Raw genomic sequence first — 22,985 nt, forward strand, 5'->3', positions numbered from 1 at the left:
ATACAAATGCAGAGAAACAGGGATGCAAGAGGTCCTGATATGTTTGAGGAGCTGCCTGAAATTTGGAAAGCCAGATTGTAGGGAAAATGGCTGTAGTGTTCTGAAAGTGCCATGGTGAGCAAACCTCCTACTAGCTTCTAGTTCCAGTTGCCGCAGGGCTGTGGGAGAGAAACAGCCCCTACCAAAGGAGTTCTGTCTGGGGAGCAGAAACTGACCAGAGTACAGGGTTTTAGTTAGCCCAGTGGTTCTCACCCTTGGCTGCACAGTGGAATCATCCCGGGGAGCTTTAAACCTGCTGAGGCCTGGAGCAACTGCTAGAGATTTTGGCATGGGATGCTGAGGTCCAGCTACTTGGAGTTTTAAAAACTTCCCCAGGTGATTCTGAAGTGTAGCCATAGTTGAGAAGCACTGAATTAGGGCAAGAAGCACTGAATTAGGGCAAGAGGAAGGAATGCCTAGAGAAGAGGTTGAGAATATAGGGAATTTTGTTGATGAGTTCTTATAGGGCACAATGAAAAAGGGTTCTGGAGGTGGGGAGGCATGAGGTCAGCTTAGGAGATGTACTCAGACACGATGGGTACAAGAACCCAGATCATAAGGGATGGCCTGGGAGTCAATGGCTGCTTGTGGTGACTGATGTCAACAGGGCTAGAAGATGTGACAGGGAGGTCCTGTTGGAAGCACTAGTCACTGTATGCCTCAGATCCTGTGTGTACTGCTGTGAGAGGTTAGCCACAAACACATGGCCTCGAGAGGAGACTAGAACAGCTGTGGTCCATTCAGTTAATTCCTCATCTGGCTAGAATTAGGTCCTGAAAGTGATATTGAACCCAATAGGAATATGGCAGTCATGCTACGCTTTTTCAAAGTCAAATTTTTTACACACAACTTTTTATAAAATACTACATTTGTTTTATTTGGAAGTAAAAGCTGCAGCTCACTTAAACTCAAATGGCAGTTCATAGGCCCTGAACTTGTAAAATATTCGACACCATTTAAAATACTCTATCCTTTTAATTAATATCCTGTCATTAAAATTATTATTTCTACAAGTTAATACACAGTTGATAATTCAAAATAGTAAATTCCTCTGGGAGAAATTAAGAGTTTTAGAGCACACACACTCTTTTTTTTTTTTTGGAGAAATTCCTGGTGATTATGTAAATCTCTTACAGGGCTAGCTAATTCGCCTGGCCCCATTTTTAATATAAATTTTATTAAAGTATAACATACATACTGAATCTATTTTTAACACATACTAAATCAATTTTTAAGATAGTAAAATGGAGTACAGGTTGAGTACCCCTTGTCTGAAATGCTTGGGACCAGAAGTGGTTTAGATTTCAGATTTTTTTTTGATTTTGGAGTATTTGCATTATGCTTACCCAATTGACCATCTCAAATCTGAAAATCCAAAATCCTAAATGCTCCAGTGAGCATTTCCTTTGAACCTCATGTTGACATTCAGAAAGTTTTGGGAGGCTGAGGTAGGTGGATCACCTGAGGCCAGGAGTTTGAGACCAGCCTGGCCAACATGGTAAAACCATCTCTACTAAAAATACAAAAATTAGCCTGGTGTGGTGGTATGCACCTGTAATCCAGCTACTCAGGAGTCAGGCAGGAGAATCGCTTGAATCCAGGAGGTGGAGGTTGTAGTGAGCCGAGATTGTGCTACTACATTCCAGCCTGGACGACAGAGTGAGACTGTCTCAACAACAACAACAACAACAACAACAACAAAAGTTTTGGGTTTTGGAGCGTTTTGGATTTTTCACTTTCAGATTTTGGATGCTTAACCTGTATTATATTGTTGTCAACTTTCAAATATCTATAAGAAAATAGTAGGAAACATTATTTAATGTAAACAATAGGGAAATGTCACTGTTTTTAAAATTGCATGATTTTTTCTTTATCAAATTAGAAACTTCATGAATAAACACCAGACATCATGAAATCTCTTGCTGTAATATATTCAGATGACTTCATGTAATGTATAAAAGTCATTGAATCATCTTCATATACTGCCCATGTAGTTGCAGCATATTTATGAACTTTCAAAGGTATATACAACATCCTAATTTTCACTTATCAAAATAGGAATTTAATATGTTTCAAGATATTTTTAATTTATGCATGTATTAGAAGCTCAGAAATTATTCCAAAGTGAATTTATAAACATGCATCACCTAAGATGATACTTTTATTCTCTTTCAAAGTGTTACTTTGTTCTGTCCTATGCTGTAGATTAGCTGAAAATCACAACACGTTAATGAGTATTTCAGTGATTAAGGAAAGAAGATATAAACCAAGGATGTACTTTCATGTGATAGTGAAAGAATATACTGGAAGCTGTACCACACTGTGCTGAATGTAGTAATATGAACGTGTCTATCTGTGGTCTTGTCCTTAGCCCTGCTGCTATGTAGCTCTGTGGCTTTGTGGGAATTAGGTAAGTTAGTCTCATGGACCTATTGCCCCTTCTGTAAAATAAGAAGATTGGACTAGAGGGATCCTTCTAATACTAAGATGTCTGATACTATTTTGTATTCTCTGTTCAAGAATTTTTTTGGTAATATAGATAAAACATCATGAAACACAGTTGAGAGACAAGATAGGTTAGACTAATTTTCTCTGCTCCTCCTTGCTAAGTAAAAACCTTGGAAATACTATAATGGAAAGAGGATTTTTTTTTTTCGAGACAGGATCTCGCTCTGTTGCCCAGGCTGGAGTGCAGTGGTGCAGTAATAGCCCACTACAGCCTCGACCTCCTGGGTTGAAGGGACTCAGCCTTCTTAGTAGCTGGGACTGCAGGTGCATGCTACCATACCCAGCTAATGTTTTTATTTTTTATAGAGATGGGATCTTGCTGTATTGCCCAGCCTGGTCTCAAATTCCTGAGCTTAAGCAATCCTGCCACCTCAGCCTCCAAAGCATTGGGATTACGGGTGTGAGCCACCATGCCTGGCCAGAACAAAGACTTTGAAAGGTTTAAAGAGGAAAGAGGACTGACGTGGTAGTAAACTAGAGACTTCAAGTAGACAGAAGAACAGTAAGGAAATACAAAGCTTAAACAATACCATGGCTTTAAACTAGATGTAGCAGATAACTATAGAACATGCATCAGCATAATGGACATTTTTCTCAAGTGCACTTGGAATATTATTCAGGATAGACCATATGTAAGGCCACAAAACAAGTCTCAATAAATTTAAAAAGATTGAAATTATATTAAACATCTTCTCTGACGTCAGTGGAATGAAACCAGAAATCAATAATAGAAGTAAAATGGAAGATTCACTAATATGCAGAAATTAACATACTGTTAAAAACATAAAGAAGAAATTATAAGTGAAATTAGAAAGTACCTTGAGATGAGTGAAACCAAAATCATACCAAAACCTATGGGCTGCAATGTTAGCAGTACTCGGAGGGGAAGTTTTAGCTATAAACACTTAAACATTAAAAAAGAAGAGATCCAAAATCAATAGTTAACTTTACACCTTAAGAAACTGGCAGAAAAAGAGCACACTAAATCCAAAGCTAGCAGACAGAAATAATAAAGAATAGAGTGGGGATAAACAAAATAGAGAACAGAAAAACAGAGAAAATAGTTGAAAAGTTGATTTTTTTTTGTAAAGATCAATGAAATTGATAAACCTTTAGCTAGACTGACCAAGAGTATAATTGTATGTCAACCTCTGGTCAAAATAAAGGGCTCTATTTTAAAGTAAAATCAGGTTCTGATAAATTTATCATTTTCCCTAGGTAACACTGTTTTAAATTTATCAAGGTTGGATATTCAAGTGGAATGCTTGTTTTGTGTAATGTATTTTTCCTTTGTTAATTTGGCAGTACCTTTTACTCCATATTCCCTAGTTGTAGAATTGGTTCGTAGATTGCTCAGAGCTACTCATAGCTCTGGATTCATGTCTCATGAAAAAAAAATTCTGTTTCAGACCAACCTGTGTTGATTGAATCTCAAGAGTTTTGTAAGTTCTCTTATAAGGATTTCTTAAATTTGAAAACTACTACTCTCAAACAGTTGGCACTGAATGACGAATTCAAAAGGCAAAGGAAATGGCCATAGTGATAAGTGCAAGGAAAATAGAGGGTGAGAATTAGCAATGAAATACCAGCATTGGAATGAAGGAAAAAAGATTAAATGTAAGCCTGTTACCCTTCCTTCTTTTTAAAAGAAGCACTCAGCATTTTGCTCTTTATCAACAAATGTCTTTAGAATTTATCCTAGTAACAAATTCAAAAGAAAGGAAAAGTTCTATGATGACATTTATTTTAGTATTATAAATAAAAATAAGAACAATACAGACCACCTTCATGTCTAGAAAGCAAGCACTGGTCAAGGGTAATGTATATCTGCCTAATTCAAATATTAGGCATCTATTAAAATGATTACATGACAGATAGTAGAAAAGAGGGGTAACAGGTGACTACAGAAGTGTTTCCTGATTGTACCACATAAGTATATGGTAGACCTTTGATGGTAAGGTTTTCTCATCTCTGAGGGTGATCTTGGAGGTCCATGGCGCATGGTAATTGACCCCTTTCCAGTGGTCGGATTTCTAATTAGTTTTAGATTCACCACTGTTCCCTTCCCAGTAGGGTTTTGAGATTCTTAGCTCCTTAGTGAATTTCTGCTAACTCTTTTCAGGGGTCTAAAGAGATCGCTTAGGTAACTTATTTATGATTTACCTATCTTGTTTATAAGTTGCTTTTATAAGTTTCTATATTTTGGGAGATTCTGTATGTGCAGTTTTATGTGAATTGGGGTATCTATGAAGGTCTCCAGGCAGTTCAGTCCTAAATGTCAAGTGCCTATGGTTAAATACTTGGAGAAGACTGCTAAGTATTTGGTAGAAGTTTAAATAGCTGTTTTGGTGGGGAAGTTATGCAGTTTTTCTTTTAAAAATTTAGTCTTACAATTAAGGATTGGGGAAAAGAAAAAAAAAGTTCTCTGATATGACAAGTAGAATAAAAGGTCATTTGAAGATTTACCAGAGTAAAATGACCTTTGGAAGGTACTTTTAGAGACTGGCTCTCAGAAATTGCCATAAGACATATATTGCATAGTTACATTGTTATGATGACTCTAGCAATTGTGAGGTTCACAGGAATAGTATACTGAGGTATTATCATCTAGTCATTTTTAAAATCTATGTTCTTTGGATAGTAAACTCTTACTGTCCTCAGTCTTAAATAGTAATTTTGCTGTGTACAGAATTTTAGACTGAAAGTAATTTTTTCTCAGTATTTTGAATGCATTACCTTCTCTTCTAGCATTTATTGCCGCCACTGCTCAGGATTCTACCGTCAATCTATTTTTTATTTCTTTGGTGCAGCTCTGTCTTTTCTCTAGGGTGGCTTTTAAAAGTTTATTTTTACTTTCAGTGTTCTGTTTTGATGGTGCTGTGATGGGCCTAAGCATAGATTTAAATTTGTTTATTTCAGGTGATACTCGGCATGCATTTTCCTCCTGGAAAATCATCTTTAATTTTAGAACATATAGTGATATCTCTGTGGGTTTTGCTTCTCTACTTATTTCTTCTGTTTTCTTCTTGAACTCAAACTAGCTATATTTCTGTCAACACATTTAAAAAAATTTCTAGTAATGAGCCTTTCATCTTTTTGTTTTTCCCTTTTTGAGATAGGATCTTGCTCTGTCACCTAGGCTGGAATGTGATGGGACGATCCATGGCTCACTGCAGCCTCGACCTCCTGGGCTGAAGCTGTCCTCCCACTTCAGCTTCCAAGTAGTTGTGACTACAGGTGCACACCACTACACCTGGCTAACTTTTTGTATTTTTTGTAGAGATGGGGTTTTGTCATGTTGCTTAAGCTGGTCTTGAACTCCTGGGCTGAAGCAATCTTCCCGCCTCGACCTCCCAAAGTGCTGGAATGTACAGATGTGAGCACTGCACTTCGTTACCTTCAGCTTTGTATGTTGTGATCTTGCTGGGTTTGCTTTGGATGAAATCTTCATCTGACAAATTAAAAATCCTCTGCATAACTATCTAGGCTAAGATTTTTTTCTATTCTGTTTTAAGTATCTATCAGTATTCTTTGATTCTAGCTTTTATAATCCATTCTTTTTTATAGCAACCTGTTCTTGTTTTACTTTTCCTTATTTTTGTTTTATACCTTTTTTAGGATGTATTCTCCACTTTTAACTTTGAAGATTCGAGACATACTTATTTTAAAGTTATTTTTAACTTGTTCTATTTTCATTTTTGTCAGGAGCAAATTTGTCTTTTTTATTTAGCTGTTCTACCATGCTTTTTGGAATTTTGTTTTGGAGGCTTATTTTGAGTTGGAGTTCAATATCATTCTCAGTTCTCTGAGCTCCTCCCTTTCTACCAGTTCAGTGGCTGTCTCTACCAGCTATTCCTGGCATCCATGGGCCTCCAGTCAAGAGCTGATTCTTATACCTGAAATATAGCACTTCCATCTGGTGCAGGTGTCAGGGGTCTTGTAGATGGCACCCGATGGTGGCTTAGCCCAGAACCAGGTTTCAGTGTTATTTCTATTTATTTATTTATTTATTTATTTATTTATTTATTGATTTTTATTGCATTTTAGGTTTTGGGGTACATGTGCAGAGCATGCAATACAGTTGCATAGGTACACACATGGCAGTGTGTTTTGTTTGCTTTCTCCCCTTCACCCACATTTGGCATTTCTCCCCAGGCTATCCCTCCCCTCCTCCCCCTCCCACTGGCCCTCCCCTTTTCCCCCCAATAGACCCCAGTGTTTAGTACTCCCCTCTCTGTGTCCATGTGTTCTCATTTTTCATCACCCGCCTATGAGTGAGATTATGCGGTGTTTCATTTTCTGTTCTTGTGTCAGTTTGCTGAGAATGATGTTCTCCAGATTCATCCATGTCCCTACAAACGACACGAACTCATCATTTCTGATTGCTGCATAATATTCCATGGTGTGTATATGCCACATTTTCCCAATCCAGTCTATCATCAATGGGCATTTGGGTTGATTCCAGGTCTTTGCTATTGTAAACAGTGCTGCAATGAACATTCGTGTGCATGTGTCCTTATAGTAGAACGATTTATAGTCCTTTGGGTATATACCCAGTAATGGGATTGCTGGGTCAAATGGAATTTCTATTTCTAAGGCCTTGAGGAATCGCCACACTGTCTTCCACAATGGTTGGACTAATTTACACTCCCACCAACAGTGTAAAAGTGTTCCTTTTTCTCCACATCCTCTCCAGCATCTGTTGTCTCCAGATTTTTTAATGATCGCCATTCTAACTGGCGTGAGATGGGATCTCAATGTGGTTTTGATTTGCATCTCTCTGATGACCAGTGACGATGAGCATTTTTTCATATGATTGTTGGCCTCATATATGTCTTCTTTCGTAAAGTGTCTGTTCATATCCTTTGCCCACTTTTGAATGGGCTTGTTTGTTTTTCTCCTGTAAATCTGTTTGAGTTCTTTGTAAATTCTGGATATCAGCCCTTTGTCATATGGGTAAACTGCAAAAATTATTTCCCATTCTGTTGGTTGCTGATTCACTCTAGTGACTGTTTCTTTTGCCGTGCAGAAGCTGTGGAGTTTGATTAGGTCCCATTTGTCTATTTTGGCTTTTGTTGCCAATGCTTTTGGTGTTTTGGTCATGAAGTCCTTGCCTACTCCTATGTCCTGGATAGTTTTGCCTGCTTCAGTTTCCTAAGTAGGCAGCCCAGAGCGTCTTTACAGGCTTCATCTTGATTTTGCAGCTTCACAGGTAGCAAAGTGATGCCTTAGCCTCTGGCAACAGGAAATGAACTTGGTACCAGTCCCCTGCCTAATTTGGGACACTTAAATCCCTGTTATTAGGAGCTCTCAGCTGCCTCTGTCTGCTTCTGCACCCTCTGCCTGACCTACCACTTTGTGATTTGGCCCCACAGGGACCTTTATCTTGCTTCCAAGTGGTACTGAGTCTTTTAAATTTTAACACTTCGTGCTGGCACTCTCACATCTGTTATTGCATATCATTTTATGGAAGGCAAAGTTGAGATTCAGAGAGCAGAAGTTAACTAATTGGACCTTGCAGTTAGTAAGTAAGCCGGCCTGCTGTAGGAGAAGAGAAGGGCTGGAAAAGGTTTCTGGGGAACTGCTAGAAATTTAATAAGCATGTAGAGAGAGAAAAATCATTCACTGTACATCATAAAAATTAACTGTAGATCTGCTAAGTAAAAGTTGGTGAAGTGTCTACACTCTGTACCCACCAATAATTTTCTAAATATGAACTCTTTCCTACATTAATCTCAAATACTTGTTTTTAAGTGCCTTCCCCAGTGCAGATGTACATTCATCTTAGCCAAAATGGCATTCACATTTGGCTTGTGGGCCATATTTGATGTAGCAAAAGGCCAAGGGTAACCCTTATTCTACCCTCTGAAAGGGAACAGAAAGAGAACTTTTGCATAATAAATAATTAGGCATTTCAAAACTGATTTTAAGAGTACACAAACCATAGAGGCTTTGTGATTATTCATGTATTTTATTAATTTATCAAGCACTTCAACAGAGTGCCAGATGCTCTTCTATATGCTTTACAAATATTGACGAATTTAAGCCTCACAACAACATGCAGTGGGTTCTATTGATATCCTCACATTGCAGATAAGTAAACCAAGGCACAGAGAACCTCAGCAACTTGTTCGAGGTCACTGACAGAAAGAGTTAAGGCTATGATTCCTACCCTGGCTATTTAGCCCCAGGGTGCCAGCTCCTACTATACTGCTATGCTGTGCTGTGAAACCACATCTCACAATTACTTTCTTACAACGAAACTGACACACTATCTTTGTCAGGGATACATTTTATTTTATGGAACTAGTTACCTCACTTCTTGTGACTTGTTTTCTTTCTTTTTTTTTTTTTGCCTATATTTCTTTTTTTTTTAATTGGATTTTAGGTTTTGGGGTACATGAGCAGAGCATGCAAGACAGTTGCGTAGGACTTGTTTTCTTTCTTAGGTTCTTCTTGATTGTATTATGCCTGTGATGCTGTTTTATTATATAATGCTCACTCTGCTGATATCATTCTTCTGGAAGATGCTGTAAGTTCATCTGATTTCATCAGATGTTAATGGAATATGCTTACTGTAGGCCCACACTTTGCTGAGAACTATGGGAGCAGAAAGAATGTGATGTGATCCTTATTCTGTAGTTCCTTCATTCTGCATTACCCTCTCACAGCAGTCATGACCAACACTATCTATTCTATAGTCTCTCATGGTTCTTACAACTAAGTCATTTTCCATGTGTCTCATTTAAACCCGTTTCTTCATGCTTTATTGACACAGGTTGTAGGCAATAAACTGGTCACGATGTTTCTAATAACTAACAATATAGCCCAGTTTTCCCCTGGGGAGCTCAGTTATGCTTGCTTTCTAGGTTCCTGAACAATGGAATCCTCATTTCTCTTCGCTGCTGCCCTCTATTGCACTGTGCCCTTTTTTTTTTTTTTGAGAAAGAGTCTTGCTCTGTCACCCAGGCTGGAGTGCAGTGGCCATGATCTTGGCTCACTGCAACCTCTGACTCCTGGGTTTAAGCAATTCTCCTGCCTCAGCCTCATGAGTAGCTGGGACTACAGGTGCGTGCCACCATGTCCAGCTAATTTTTGTAGTTTTAGTAGAGACAGGGTTTTACCATGTTGGTCAGGCTGGTCTCGAACTCCTGACCTCTTGATCTGCCTGCCTCGGCCTCCCAAAGTGCTGGGATTACAGGCATCAGCCACTGTGCCCAGCCCGCACTATGACTTTAAGGAAGCACTCCCGAGGGGGTCAAGGGAGGAGCAAATGTGGATTGGGAAGGTGCCCAAATGTACTACCATGTTAATGGAAAAGGACAATGGAGGACACTAACCAGGGGTTGGGCTCAGGGAGGCAGCCTGACAGAGGATTTAACAGCATGGGCTTGGGGTTTCAAATTCCATCTCTGCCTCTTACTGGCTTTGTGACTTTGGGCAAGTTAGTCTCTCTGTGCCTCAATTTCATCATCTGTAAAATGAGGATCATGGTAGTATTTATTTTCATAGGGTTGTGATGATTACATCAGTAAAGATCTCTAAAGCACTTAGAATGATGCCTGGTGCATGGTCAACCCTCAACAACATTTAGCTGTTATAATTGTCATCACCACAGGACTAGTGAAACAGAGGTGGGATCTAGCTGGCAAACACAGAACAGACTCCAGATAGCTAGAAATTAGTTGCCACAAGCCCAGAATGAGTGCTGAACTGGCTTGCTAAACCACTTGTAGTAGAAGCACGTTGTTACCCTCATCTGTGACCTTTCATGGGCTGTCCCTCTGCCTACATCAGGGATTGGCAAATTATAGCCTAAAGGCCAAATCCAGATGGTTGCCTGTTTGTATAAATAATGAAAATGCGAAGGAGAATCAGTTGGCAAGAGGCATGCATAGGGCATCTTCAACCTTTTCCATCAGGGAACGTGAGTCTCGAGAATCCTGCCATAGATCAAAAGAATGGCAATGAGAAGAATCAGTGAACAGATGGATAGGCCTCCCCGTCAGCCTTTAACCCTCCTGCTCTTATATCAAGGATCATGTGCCTATGGTTTCTGATTTTTCCTTGAGGACCTTTCATCGAGATGATCTGTCTTTCAGACTTTACTAGCAAAACTCTGAGCAGTATCTTTCATACAACTGGCAGCTTCAAAGGCATGCAGTGGATAGGCATCCCCATCTCTGTTTTGCAAGCATAATTAAAAGAAGCCAGACTAGGCCTCACCACAGTAGTGTACCTTGAAGGAAAGGAAGAAGGAAACAAGCCTGTCCAGAGAAAACAGGGTAAAGGAATTTTTCTTCCCAACCCCCTCTTAAATACCCTGCTCTGCCCAGCAGATTTTGTAGGTGTCAGCAGTGTGTTGGTAAACCTTCTCCCCTGCGGGTTGGGGGAAAGCCCCAATTTGCAGCCCTTGTTCCTGTCTGTTTTGTGAATGCTCCCACCATGCTGACTGCAAGTAGAGTTGGGAAGAGATGTGTATCTTTGGCTCACTAACACTAGCATGCTCCGTGGTAGACAGCTTCACTTGCCTCTGAATCCTTGTATCAGGATTCTATGTGCCAGGCAACAAGAACTTTTTTTCTTTATGTATCATGCCAATGATTTTAGTCTAGGGCACTGTTTCAGCCCAATCCCAAAATGTGCTATTAGAAATGGGGCCATATTTTTGAAGTTGCTACGGGCAAAACTTCCCTCTTGTTTAAATTTAACTTGTGCCACTAGGTGGCACTTTAAGGACATTACAGGAAATTGGCTCTACTGGATTTTTTTTTTAATTGTATTTTGGGCTCTGGTGTACATGTGCACATCACGCATCCTGCAGGATTGTTGCATAGGTACATACATGCCATGGTGGTTTGCTGTCTCCGGCCCACCCCCACCCCCATCCCCCCGCCGTCTCGCCTACATCAGGCATTTCTCCCTGTGTTATCGCTTCCCATCCTCCCCCTCCACAGTCCCTCTCCTCCCTCCCCCACCACCTAGCCCAGTGAGTGTTGTTTTCTTCCTTGTGCCCAAGTGTTCTTTGTTCATCACCCACCTATGAGTGAAAACATGCAGTGTTTGCTTTTCTGTTCTTGTGTCAGTTTGCTGAGAATGATGGTTTCTAGGTTAATCCATGTTTCTACAAAGGACACGAACTTGTCTTTTTATCGTTGCATAGTATTCCATGGTGTATATGTACCACATTTTCTTTGTCCAGTCTATCATCGATGGGCATTTGGGTTGGTTCCAGGTATTGCTATATCGTAAGCAGTGCAGCAATGAACATATGTGTGCATGTGTCTTTATAATAGAGCAATTTATAATCCTTTGGGTATATACCCAGTAATGGGATTGCTGGGTAAAATGGAATTTCTATTTCTAGATCCTTGAGGAATTGCCACACTGTCTTCCATAATGGTTGAACTAATTTACACTCCCACCAACAGTGTAAAACCTTCCTGTTTCTCCACATCCTCTCCAGCATCTGTTGTCTCCAGATTTTTTAATGATCTTCATTCTAACTGGCATGAGATGGTTTCTCAATGTGGTTTTGATTTGCATTTCTCTAGTGACCAGTGATGATGAGCATTTTTTCATATGTTTGTTGGCCGCATATATGTCTTCTTTTGTAAAGTGTCTGTTCATATCCTTTGCCCACTTTTAAATGGGTTTGTTTGATTTTTTTCTTGTAAATTTACTTTAGTTCTTTGTAGATTATGGATATTAGCCCTTTGTCAGATTGGTAGATTGCAAAATTTTTTCCCCAGTCTGTTGGTTGCTGGTTCACTCTAATGATTGTTTTTGTTTTTTTTTGCTGTGCAGAAGCTTTTAAGTTTAATTAGATCCCATTTGTCTATTTTGGCTTTTGTTACCATTGCTTTTGGTGTTTTGGTCATGAAGTCCTTGCCTGTGCCTGTGTCCTGAATGGTTTTGCCTAGGTTTTCTTCTAGGGTTTTTATGGTGTTAGGTCTTATGTTTAAATCTTTAATCCATCTGGAGTTAATTTTTGTATAAGGTGTAAGGAAGAGGTCCAGTTTCAGCTTTCTGCATATGGCTAGCCAGTTTTCTCAACACCATTTATTAAACGGGGAATCCTTTTCCCATTGCTTGTTTTTGTCAGGTTTGTCAAAGATCAGATGGTTGTAGATGTGTGGCGTTGTTTCCAAGGCCTCTGTTCTGTTCCATTAGTCTATATCTCTGTTTTGGTACCAGTACCATGGTGTTTTGATTACTGTAGTCTTGTAGTATAGTTTGAAGTCAGTTAGCATGATGCCTCCAGCATTGTTCTTTTTGCTTAGGATTGTCTTGGCTATGCGGGCTCTCTTTTGGTTCCATATGAAGTTTAAAGTTTTTTTTTTTCTAGTTCTGTGAAGAAGGTCAATGGTAGCTTGATGGGTATAGCATTGAATCTATAAATTACTTTAGGCAGTATGGCCATTTTCACGATATTGATTCTTCCTAACCATGAGCATGGAATGTTTTTCCATCTGTTTGTGTCCTCTCCTATTTCCTTGAGCAGTGGTTTATAGTTCTCCTTGAAGAGATCTTTTACATCCTTTGTTAGTTGTAGTAGTATTCTGTTTCTTGATTTGGGTGCTGATTATGTGCATGTGTTCTGCTTGTGAAAATTCATTGAGTTGCACATTAAATGTAATTAGCACCCAAATCAAGAAACAGAATATTACTAGCACCGCAGAAACCCTCCTTGTACTGTTTTCCAGTCACTGTCTTTTATTCTTAGGGTTACTACTATTCTGACTTCTAACAGCATAAATTAGTTGGACCTGTGTTGTACTTTAAGTGGAATTATGCAGTATATACTCTTTGTCTGGCTTCTTTTTATTAAATGATGTTTGTGTGATTTATTCACACTGTTGAATGTAATTGAGATCATTGGTGTGTACTATTCCATTGTATGTGCAAATACAACACTAATTTCTACTATTGATGGACAGTTTTGTACTTTTCAGATTTGGGCAATTATGAATAGTGTTGCTGTGAACATTTGTATCCAAGTTGTTGAGTGGGTGAGTGTTTTCATTTCTCTTGGGTATACACCTAAGAGTAGAATTTCTGGGTCATAGTATAGGCATATGTTCAGCTTTAGTAGGTACTGCCAAACAGTTTTACAAAGTGTTTGTACTGATTTACACTCCATTAATGGTATTCCCACTCCAGTTCCACATCCTCATCAATGGTGAATTTATTTTATGGCCGGTTCCTAACTCTTAACATAATTTTTATAGCTCCTTTTTCTGGCCAGCTATTTCTAATTGAAAATTTTTAAAGCCACATTATTCTGATGGATATGGCTCATGCAGGAAGGGCTATGTCAACCCAAAAGGGGACATTTATTGCAGTCTAAGTGTGAACTGTTAGTAAGTCAGAAAGGATGTTACTCTAACACTCCATCACACCAAAGGAACTAGGAAAGCAATTCAGATTTAAGTGTGATAAAATATTGGTTCATAGGCCAGGACTCTGAGGAATTTTGAAATTTGTATATACATTTGTTATTATTGCCATGCCTTATATGTCAGGGATTGGAACCCAGGAGAAAGGATTTCTAAAAGCCTCATAATGAGGTGCCTTTCAATTGTGCTGCTGGTGGGTACCTGTTCAGTAAGGGTCTCTTTGGTTTGGCAGGAGGCATGCATGGGGCATCTTTCTTCAACCCCATCCCTGGGGAGTATGAGTCTCTAGAGAATCCTGCTTTAGATCATCTTACCTTTGAGGCTCATGTTGTTGACTCTGCAGATGTTGTTATAATATGGCTTTAGGTATGTGATGTAGAGTGCATTTCAGACTTGACTCAGATTTCTATTCTATTACTAGAAATTGGATATCGAACAAAACCCGGGTCATGGTCAAAATATTTGTCTTTTAGACCAAAATAAAATGCTCAGAGTACTTTAGTTGTAACAGTAGGTCTATTTCATGGGTGTTTTCCATAATCTAATGGGTTCCAGGAATCTCCAAGGCATTGTGCCTTGTGCTAAATCCACTGACTAGTTGCCCATTATAGTCACTGGTACCCACTTTCTCCAAAGTTGTCCCTGAGCCCCTCTATCAGTGTTTTCCTGAGTGTCTCTAATGTTGGATTGGTCTGCCAAGGGGGGTGCCCACCAGAGATGTTCACTGCAAATTGCCTGAGATATCTATGCTAAGGCAGCCATGAAACATGAAAGTCTGAAAGGGATTTTATTTAAAAATTTTCTCCCCCTCAACATTAGTAGCAATAATACCCAGCAGCACTGATTTAGACTGTGGATAGCCTGCTTTGTGGGATCTGCTTATAATGTAAATTTGAGCCAGCATTTTCTCAGCCTAGGTTTTCATCTCTTTGGCAAGGGGGAAAATGCCTTTATGTAGGATTGGCTGCTACCTGCAGTAGGAGGAACTATGCCTGGGAAACCAATCATAATTTTAATCCTAATGATGATAGTAGCTGCCATTGTCAAACAGTTATTATGTAATTGTGGACAGATATTTTGCTTAATCTTTATAATATTGTGAGTTAGGTGGATTATCCCACCTTGCAGATGAAGAAATTGCAACTCAGGGAGGCTAAGCATGTGACCAGCTCACACAGCGAGCAAGTGCAAAACCTGGGTTTGACTCCAGAGCCTATACCTTGTAACTGTTCTGTGCTCTGTGGCTCCAGTTACTAAGGGATGAATTACTGACTACTTCTTCAGTGGAGTATGAAACAGTATTGGGTTCATTGTTGGCTTATTCCATTGATTAGAGGACCTGTTGTTTGCTGGCATTCAGCTAAGATACCAGGAAAATGATAGTGAAGCAAAACAGATCCTGCCCTCCAGGTGCTTACCATTCGTTCATCATGTCCTGTCTCTCACAGGTGACTTGAGTCATGGATTTTAGTAATCATTCTTGCTGAGAATTCAGTCTTTTGGACCTTCTTGAGGCTCTACCCCTCTTTTTGAGCCTGGTTGGGGAATGATGGGGTGCAACAGTGGTGTGCTAGGCCATTGGTTCTGTGTCTTCTATTACTGGATTTACCAAATGGCTTCCTGGTGTGTTCTTGCCCAGCCAAGATGGGGGCAGGTGAAAACTAGGCACCAAATGATATTTAGATTACTGACAGAATGCTGGAAAGGCCCTGGAGGCAGCAGCAGGATTGTCTACTCATCTGCCTAGAATTTAGCTGCTGCCTTTGTGATCCCCATTCTTGGAATCCACCTGTATCCTTGAATGATAAACAAAGCTTGAGTTTCTTTTTCTGACCTGCCAATATTGCATACCTAAAAAAAGTTACCTATTATCCAAACATTAGCAAAGTTCTACAATTAGACTTTTTTCTTTCTTTCTTTTTTTAGACAGAGTCTTGCTCTGTCACCCAGGCTGGAATGTGGAGTGCAGTAGCTAGGTTTCGGCTCACTGCCTTTGCCTCCTGGGTTCTCTTGCCTCAGCCTCCTGAGTAGCTGGGATTACAGCAGTGCACCACCACACCCAGCTAATGTTTGTATTTTTAGTAGAAACAGGGTTTCATCATGTTGGCTAGGCTTGTCTCAAACTCCTGGTGTCAAGTGATCTGCCTCCCAAACTGCTGGGATTACAGGCATGAGCCACCATGCCCAGCCAGACTATTCATTTTTAAGTGGGATTTGACTTGTATTTTTTGTTGTTGTTGCAAATTTGACTTTGAAACAAAATCTTACTGCTGAAGATTTTGCCCAGCTGCAAATATTTATCTATAGAACCATGTGGCATATACCACCATTCCCTCCATGATGAATGGATGAGAAACAAGAAGCCTAGTTAGTTATTGCAAGAGCACCTGTGGCCTTGCCCAGACTACAGCCTTGGAGACTTGGGTTTTCTCATCTCTTAAATGAAGAGTTTGGACCATCAATGGTCCCTGGTGTTGATCTGGACTGGCCACATAAAAATCACCTAGGGAGCTTGTTAAAATACAAGTTTCTAATGCTCCATTCCTAGGGGATTCTAATGAGGGAAGTCTGGAATAGCATCTACAAGTCTGTAATTTATAAAAAGTTTCTCAGATAATTATCCTGTGCCAGTTATATTTGGGAGCCACTGGGCTAGAGGGTCTACAATGAACAGTTGAGTTGGGGAGAAATTTCTCCCCAATTCAGGGAATACTTATATGCCTGGAGCAGGTTCCATATGGGTAAACTAACCCAGTTATGATGCAGAGGTAAATTGGAGCCAGAGGATGGAAGACCTTTAACTAGCTGAGGAATTGTGTTGTGTGCCATAGGCCTTGAGGAGCCAGTGAAGGGCTTTGAGAAAAAGCATTTTGATTAGATGGTGCTTTACAGGATTAATTTCTCATTAGTGTGCAGGGTAGATCAGACTGGGCTAGAACTGAAGGCTGGAAAAAGACCCATTGAAGTCTTTGCAGTGGCCCAGGTGAGAAGTGTGATGAGTATCTGGACTCAGATGGGACCACTGGGATCATTGTAAAGTTACCCTGCCTCAGTGGAACTGGAGTCTGAGATATACTGTTTTAAACTCCTTTAAAAAGCCATAATTTATCAATGTTATGTTAATCTGCCTTAACTATTGTAATTAACTATTTTTATTATGTTTTTGTCCAGGAAGTTTTAAAGGGGCCCTGTAAATAAATTCATGCAGAGAAGTAGTCGGCAGCACCAATGGCTGCTATGGCAGGGAGAAGGGGGCCCCTTCTGGCAAGGCAGCAACCTCATTCTCACCCTGCCTCCATACTCTAGGTCAAAGCTAGAGGGAAGGGGAGTGCAGCAGGGGCCCTTGGAGTTGGATCTGCCAACCACAGTGGAGAATGCACCTCCCCAAGGGTTAGGTGTGGAACATGGCATTTGGCATTCAAGTAAAATCGAATGTTCTTCCTTTGTTCCTCTAAAATCCAGTCTATAGTAAGTGTTTCTCAAAATGTGTTCCACAGAACAATAGTTCTTCAGGATGTTAATAGGAGTTACATGAGAATAAGGAGTTGAAGACAAATAAGTTTGGAAACTGATGGGTTAAGCAAAAGCAAGTGGCTTCCTTTACCTCACTGAATTTCAGTGTGTAACATGCTATGGGCTCAGTGAATCTCCAAGGGGGAGATAAACCAGGCAGTCTTCCTAAGCTTGTCTGGAGATTCTTCTTCCCCCTAGGCCAGGGGCTGAAAAACTATGGATCATAGGCCTAATCTATCCCACCACTTGTTTTTGTAAATAAAGTTTATTGGAACACAATTGTGCCCATTCATTGTTTTGTCTGTAGCTGCTTTAGCACAACAGCAGAGTTCCAGAGTGGCTACAGAGGTAGTCTGGCCCTCAAAGCCCAAGATATTCACCATCTGCCCATTACAGAAAGGTTTGCCAATCTCTGCTGTACATAATTCATGGAACTGGTGCTTCCTGGTACCTTCTTTCAGAGATGCTACTAGAAGATATATATGGGTTGTTCTAGCACTGCTTTGTGATTAATTGGCCTAATTTTATTCTGTTTCCATACTGCCATCATACCTGCCTCTTCCTTTAAACTACTTTATCTCTCAACTAGGATCCAAACCTGGGTTCCACGTGTCCTTTTCTTTCACTTATAACATTCCAAAAGTCACCAAGGGTGTCTTCAGTTTCCAATCTGAGTAGCTCTTAAGTCAGCCTGAACCCATTCCTACCAACCTGGCCTAGATGACCATCATCTTTTCTTCTTCAGCATTTGAATTGGGTTCCTTTTCCCCAGGTATGAGTTGCCTCTAGTCCTTTTTACTCACAGGATCTAGCATAACCTTTGTAAAATACAACTCTACTCAGATTGCTTCCTTACTTAAAATCCTTCAATGGCACCTGTGTCCCTCAGGATAAGCTCAGATCCTCAGGATGGATATGTGTCAGTCTGGTTGGGCAAACAGAAACTACTCTTGGTATTTCCTACTAGAAGAGATTTAATTTAAGGAATTAGGTACTTATGAAAAGGAGTAGATATTCCCAGGATTCTACCTGCTGTGGCATTGGGAAGTGTATGGAAATCAGGGATGGTGTTGAGTGTCTGGCAAATGACCCAGGACAAACCAGGTCTAAGAGACCATGTGTTAACCTCTGCTGCCCTTCTCCAACTTCAGCACTCCCATTTTTCTCCCTCACTCCTCACCCTTCCTCCACCCGGCAAGATCCCAAATTCCAGATATATCAGAATGCCCTTCCCTCCCCCCCCAGAAACTTAAAACAACTGACATTTACGAACTCAAAGTCTCTGCTGGTCAGAAACGTGGGAGTGACTTAGCTAGGTGGTTCCGGGTCACATTCTCTTGTGAGACTTCTGTAAAGATGCCTTTCAGGGCTGTAGTCAGCTGAAGACTTAACTGGAGCTGATGACCCACTTCTAAGATGGCTCACTCACAGGGCTCTTGGCAGGAGGCCTCACTTCTTTGCTGCATGGACCCCTTGTTAGGACTGCTTGGGTATCCTCACAGTGTGGCAGCTTACTGTCTCCAGAACAAGCAATGTGTGTGTGTGTGTGTGTGTGTGTGTGTGTGTGTGTGTGTGTGTGTGAGAGAGAGAGAGAGAGAGAGAGAGAGAGAGAAACAGACAACAAGGAGGAGTAAAGAGTGTTTTCAGTTCTCTCTTCTGGGAGTACGTTGCATAGCGTCTCAGGTCAACTTCCCTAGAAGTAGAACCTGAGATGAGGATTCTTGAAAAGTGATTTGTTGAGGGAGTGCTCTTTAGAAAAAACCCAGGAGGAGAGGGAAGAAAAGTAGGGAAGGGAAAGGAGCCAAGCAATGATGTAGCCTCAGATAAAATCTGACCTTGGCCTGACACATGGGCAGGATTCTGATACATAATTGCATAATAGAGTTAACTCTGCTTGAGATGGGACTGGCCTTTTATATCCTTCTCTAAGTCAGTCATTATAGGCTATGGAGATGGGGGTGGGAGGTAGGCTCCCATTAGTTGCAAATAAGTCTCTAGAGAAGACGGCAACTATGAGTCTGCAGTAGCCAACACTCAGGGCAGCTGGGAGATGGTGTGCCAGCCAGGGAAAGGTGACCCAGGTTGGGCCAATGTAGCACCTACTACAGCGGACCTCCCCCTACTCATGTCCCAAGCACCTACCATGTTCCCTGACACACTAGAGGTATGAAAGAAATATCTGTGTAATTGAATAAATGAATGCACAGAAATGCTTAGCCTCGCTGAACCTGTGTTCATTTCTGGGAAGGCAACTCAGCAGGGATCATATTATCCCATCAACCATGGGAATGGTTAAAGACCCAGGACAATTTGCCACATCCTGAGTGGCAGCCCTCTCTAAGTCCAGGATTTTCATTGCAAAATTAGAATGAAAGTATATTTACCATTTGTGAATAAGGAAGTATTAATATTATCATGCTATATGTATATATATATATTTTTAAATTGCATTTTAGGTTTTGGGTTACATGTGAAGAACATGCAAGATAGTTGCATAGGTACACATGTGGCAGTGTGATTTGCTGCCTTCCTCCCCTTCACCTATATCTGGCATTTCTCCCCATGCTGTCTCCTCAACTCCCTACCCCCCACTGTCCCTCCCCTATTCCCCCCAACAGACTCCAGTGTGTAGTGCTCCCCTCCCTGTGTCCATGTGTTCTCATTGTTCAACACCCACCTATGAGTGAGAGCATGCGGTATTTCATTTTCTGTTCTTGTGTCAGTTTGCTGAGAATGATGGTCTCCAGGTGCATCCATGTCCCTACAAAGGACACGAACTCATCGTTTTTTATGGCTGCATAATATTCCATGGTGTATATGTGCCACATTTCCCCTGTCCAGTCTATCATCGATGGGCATTTTGGTTGGTTCTAGGTCTTTGCTATGGTAATCTGTGCTGCAATGAACATTCGTGTGCATGTGTCCTTATAGTAGAACGATTTATAATCCTTCGGATATATACCCAGTAATGGGATTGCTGGGTCAAATGGAATTTCTATTTCTAGGTCCTTGAGGAATCGCCACACTGTCTTCCACAATGGTTGAACTAATTTACACTCCCACCAGCAATGTAAAAGTGTTCCTATTTCTCCACATCCTCTCCAGCATCTGTTGTCTCCAGATTTTTTAATGATCGCCATTCTAACTGGCGTGAGATGGTATCTCAATGTAGTTTTGATTTGCATTTCTCTAATGACCAGTGATGATGAACATTTTTTCATATGTTTGTTGGCATCATCTATGTCTCCTTTTGTAAGGGTCTATTCATATCCTTTGCCCACTTTTGAATGGGCTTGTTTGTTTTTCTCCTGTAAATCTGTTTGAGTTCTTTGTAAATTCTGGATATCAGCCCTTTGTCAGATGGGTAAACTGCAAAAATTTTTTCCCATTCTGTTGGTTGCTGATTCACTCTAATGACTGTTTCTTTTGCCGTGAAGAAGCTGTGGAGTTTGATTAGGTCCCATTTGTCTATTTTGGCTTTTGTTACCAGTGCTTTTGGTGTTTTGGTCATGAAGTCCTTGCCTACTCCTATGTCCTGAATGGTTTTACCTAGATTTTCTTCTAGGGTTTTTATGGTGTTAGGTCTTATGTTTAAGTCTTTAATCCATCTGGAATTAATTTTAGTGTAAGGTGTCAGGAAGGGGTCCAGTTTCTGCTTTCTGCACATGGCTAGCCAGTTTTCCCAACACCATTTATTAAACAGGGAATCCTTTCCCCATTGCTTGTTTTTGTAATGTTTGTCAAAGATCGGATGGTTGTAGATATGTTGTGTTGCCTCCGATGCCTCTGTTCTGTTCCATTGGTCTATATCTTTGTTTTGGTACCAGTACCATGCTGTTTTGATTACTGTAGCCTTGTAGTATAGTTTGAAGTCTGGTAGTGTGATGCCTCCCACTGTGTTCTTTTTGCTTAGAATTGACTTGGCTATGCGGGTTCTCTTTTGGTTCCATATGAAGTTTAAGGTGTTTTTTTCCAGTTCTGTGAAGAAGGTCATTGGTAGCGTGATGGCGATAGTGTTGAATCTGTAAGTTACTTTGGGCAGTATGGCCATTTTCACGATATTGATTCTTCTTAACCATGACCATGGAATATATATCCATCTGTTTGTGTCCTCTCTTATTTCGTTGAGCAGTGGTTTGTAGTTCTCCTTGAAGAGGTCCTTTATGTTTCTTGTTAGTTGTATTCCTAGGTATTTTATTCTCTTTGTAGCAATTGTGAATGGCACTTCATTCTTGATTTGGCTCTCTTTCAGTCTGTTATTGGTGTATAGGAATGCTTGTGATTTGTGCACATTGATTTTATATCCTGAGACTTTGCTGAAGTTGCTTATCAGTTTCAAGAGATTTTGGGCAGAGACAATGGGTCTTCTATATATACAATCATGTAGTCTGCAAATAGAGATAATTTGGGTTCCTTCTTTCCTATTTGTATACCCTTTATTTCTTTTCCTTGCCTGATTCCTCTGGCTAGAACTTCCAGTACTATTTTGAGTAGGAGTGGTGAGAGAGGGCATCCTTGTCTAGTGCCAGATTTCAAAGGGAATGCTTCCAGTTTTTGCCCATTCAATATGATATTGGCTGTGGGTTTGTCATAAATAGCTTTTATTATTTTGAGATACGTTCCATCAATACCGAGTTTATTGAGGGTGTTTAGCATAAAGGGCTGTTGAATTTTGTCAAAGGCCTTCTCTGCGTCTATTGAGATAATCATGTGGTTTTTGTCTTTGGTTCTGTTTATGTGTTGAATTACGTTTATAGACTTGCGTATGTTGAACCAGCCTTGCATCCCTGGGATGAATCCTACTCGATCATGGTGGATTAGCTTTTTGATGTGTTGTTGCAATTGGCTTGCCAGTATTTTATTGAAGATTTTGCGTCTATGTTCATCATGGATATTGGCCTGAAGTTTTCTTTTCTTGTTGAGTCTCTGCCGGGTTTTGGTATCAGGATGATGCTGGTCTCATAAAATGAGGAAAGGATTCCCTCTTTTTGCATTATTTGGAATGGTTTCAGAAGGAATGGTACCAGTTCCTCTTTGTGTGTCTGGTAGAATTCGGCTGTGAACCTATCTGGACCTGGGCTTTTTTTGTGTGGTAGGCTCTTAATTCCTGCCTCAACTTCAGAGCTTGTTTTTGGTCTATTCAGGGTTTTGACTTCTTCCTGGTTTAGGCTTGGGAGGAGGCAAGTGTCCAGGAAGTTATCCATTTCTTTTAGGTTTACTAGTTTATGTGCATAGAGTTGTTTGTAATAATCTCTGATGATGGTTTGAATTTCTGTGGAATCTATGGTGGTATCCCCTTTATCATTTTTTATTGCATCTATTTGATTATTCTCTCTTTTCTTTTTTATTAATCTGGCTAGTGGTGCATCTATTTAGTTGATCTTTCTGAAAACCAGCTCCTGGATTTATTGATTTTTTGAAGGGTTTTTTTTGTGTCTCTATCTCCTTCAGTTCTGCTCTGATCTTAGTTATTTCTTGTCCTCTACTAGGTTTTGAGTTTTTTTGATCATGCTCCTCTAGCTCTTT

General features: G+C 40.3%; 1 protein-coding gene across 15 annotated transcripts in view; it reads left to right on the forward strand.

The window, feature by feature from the left end:
* REPS2 (RALBP1 associated Eps domain containing 2) overlaps nt 1-22,985 on the forward strand; it is a 248,826-nt gene that overhangs the window by 191,360 nt on the left and 34,481 nt on the right. For 7 of the 15 annotated variants that reach the window (XM_035289249.3, XM_035289256.3, XM_035289250.3 and 4 more), the window contains one exon: nt 13,503-13,559. The exons of the other annotated variants lie outside the window; for them this stretch is intronic. In XM_035289249.3, the coding sequence (XP_035145140.1) occupies nt 13,503-13,559 (57 nt within the window). The remainder of the gene's footprint in view (nt 1-13,502; nt 13,560-22,985) is intronic. 15 annotated transcript variants of the gene reach the window in all.

This window comes from Callithrix jacchus, chromosome X, assembly GCF_049354715.1.
Source record: "Callithrix jacchus isolate 240 chromosome X, calJac240_pri, whole genome shotgun sequence".
Classification (NCBI taxonomy): Eukaryota; Metazoa; Chordata; class Mammalia; order Primates; family Cebidae; genus Callithrix; species Callithrix jacchus.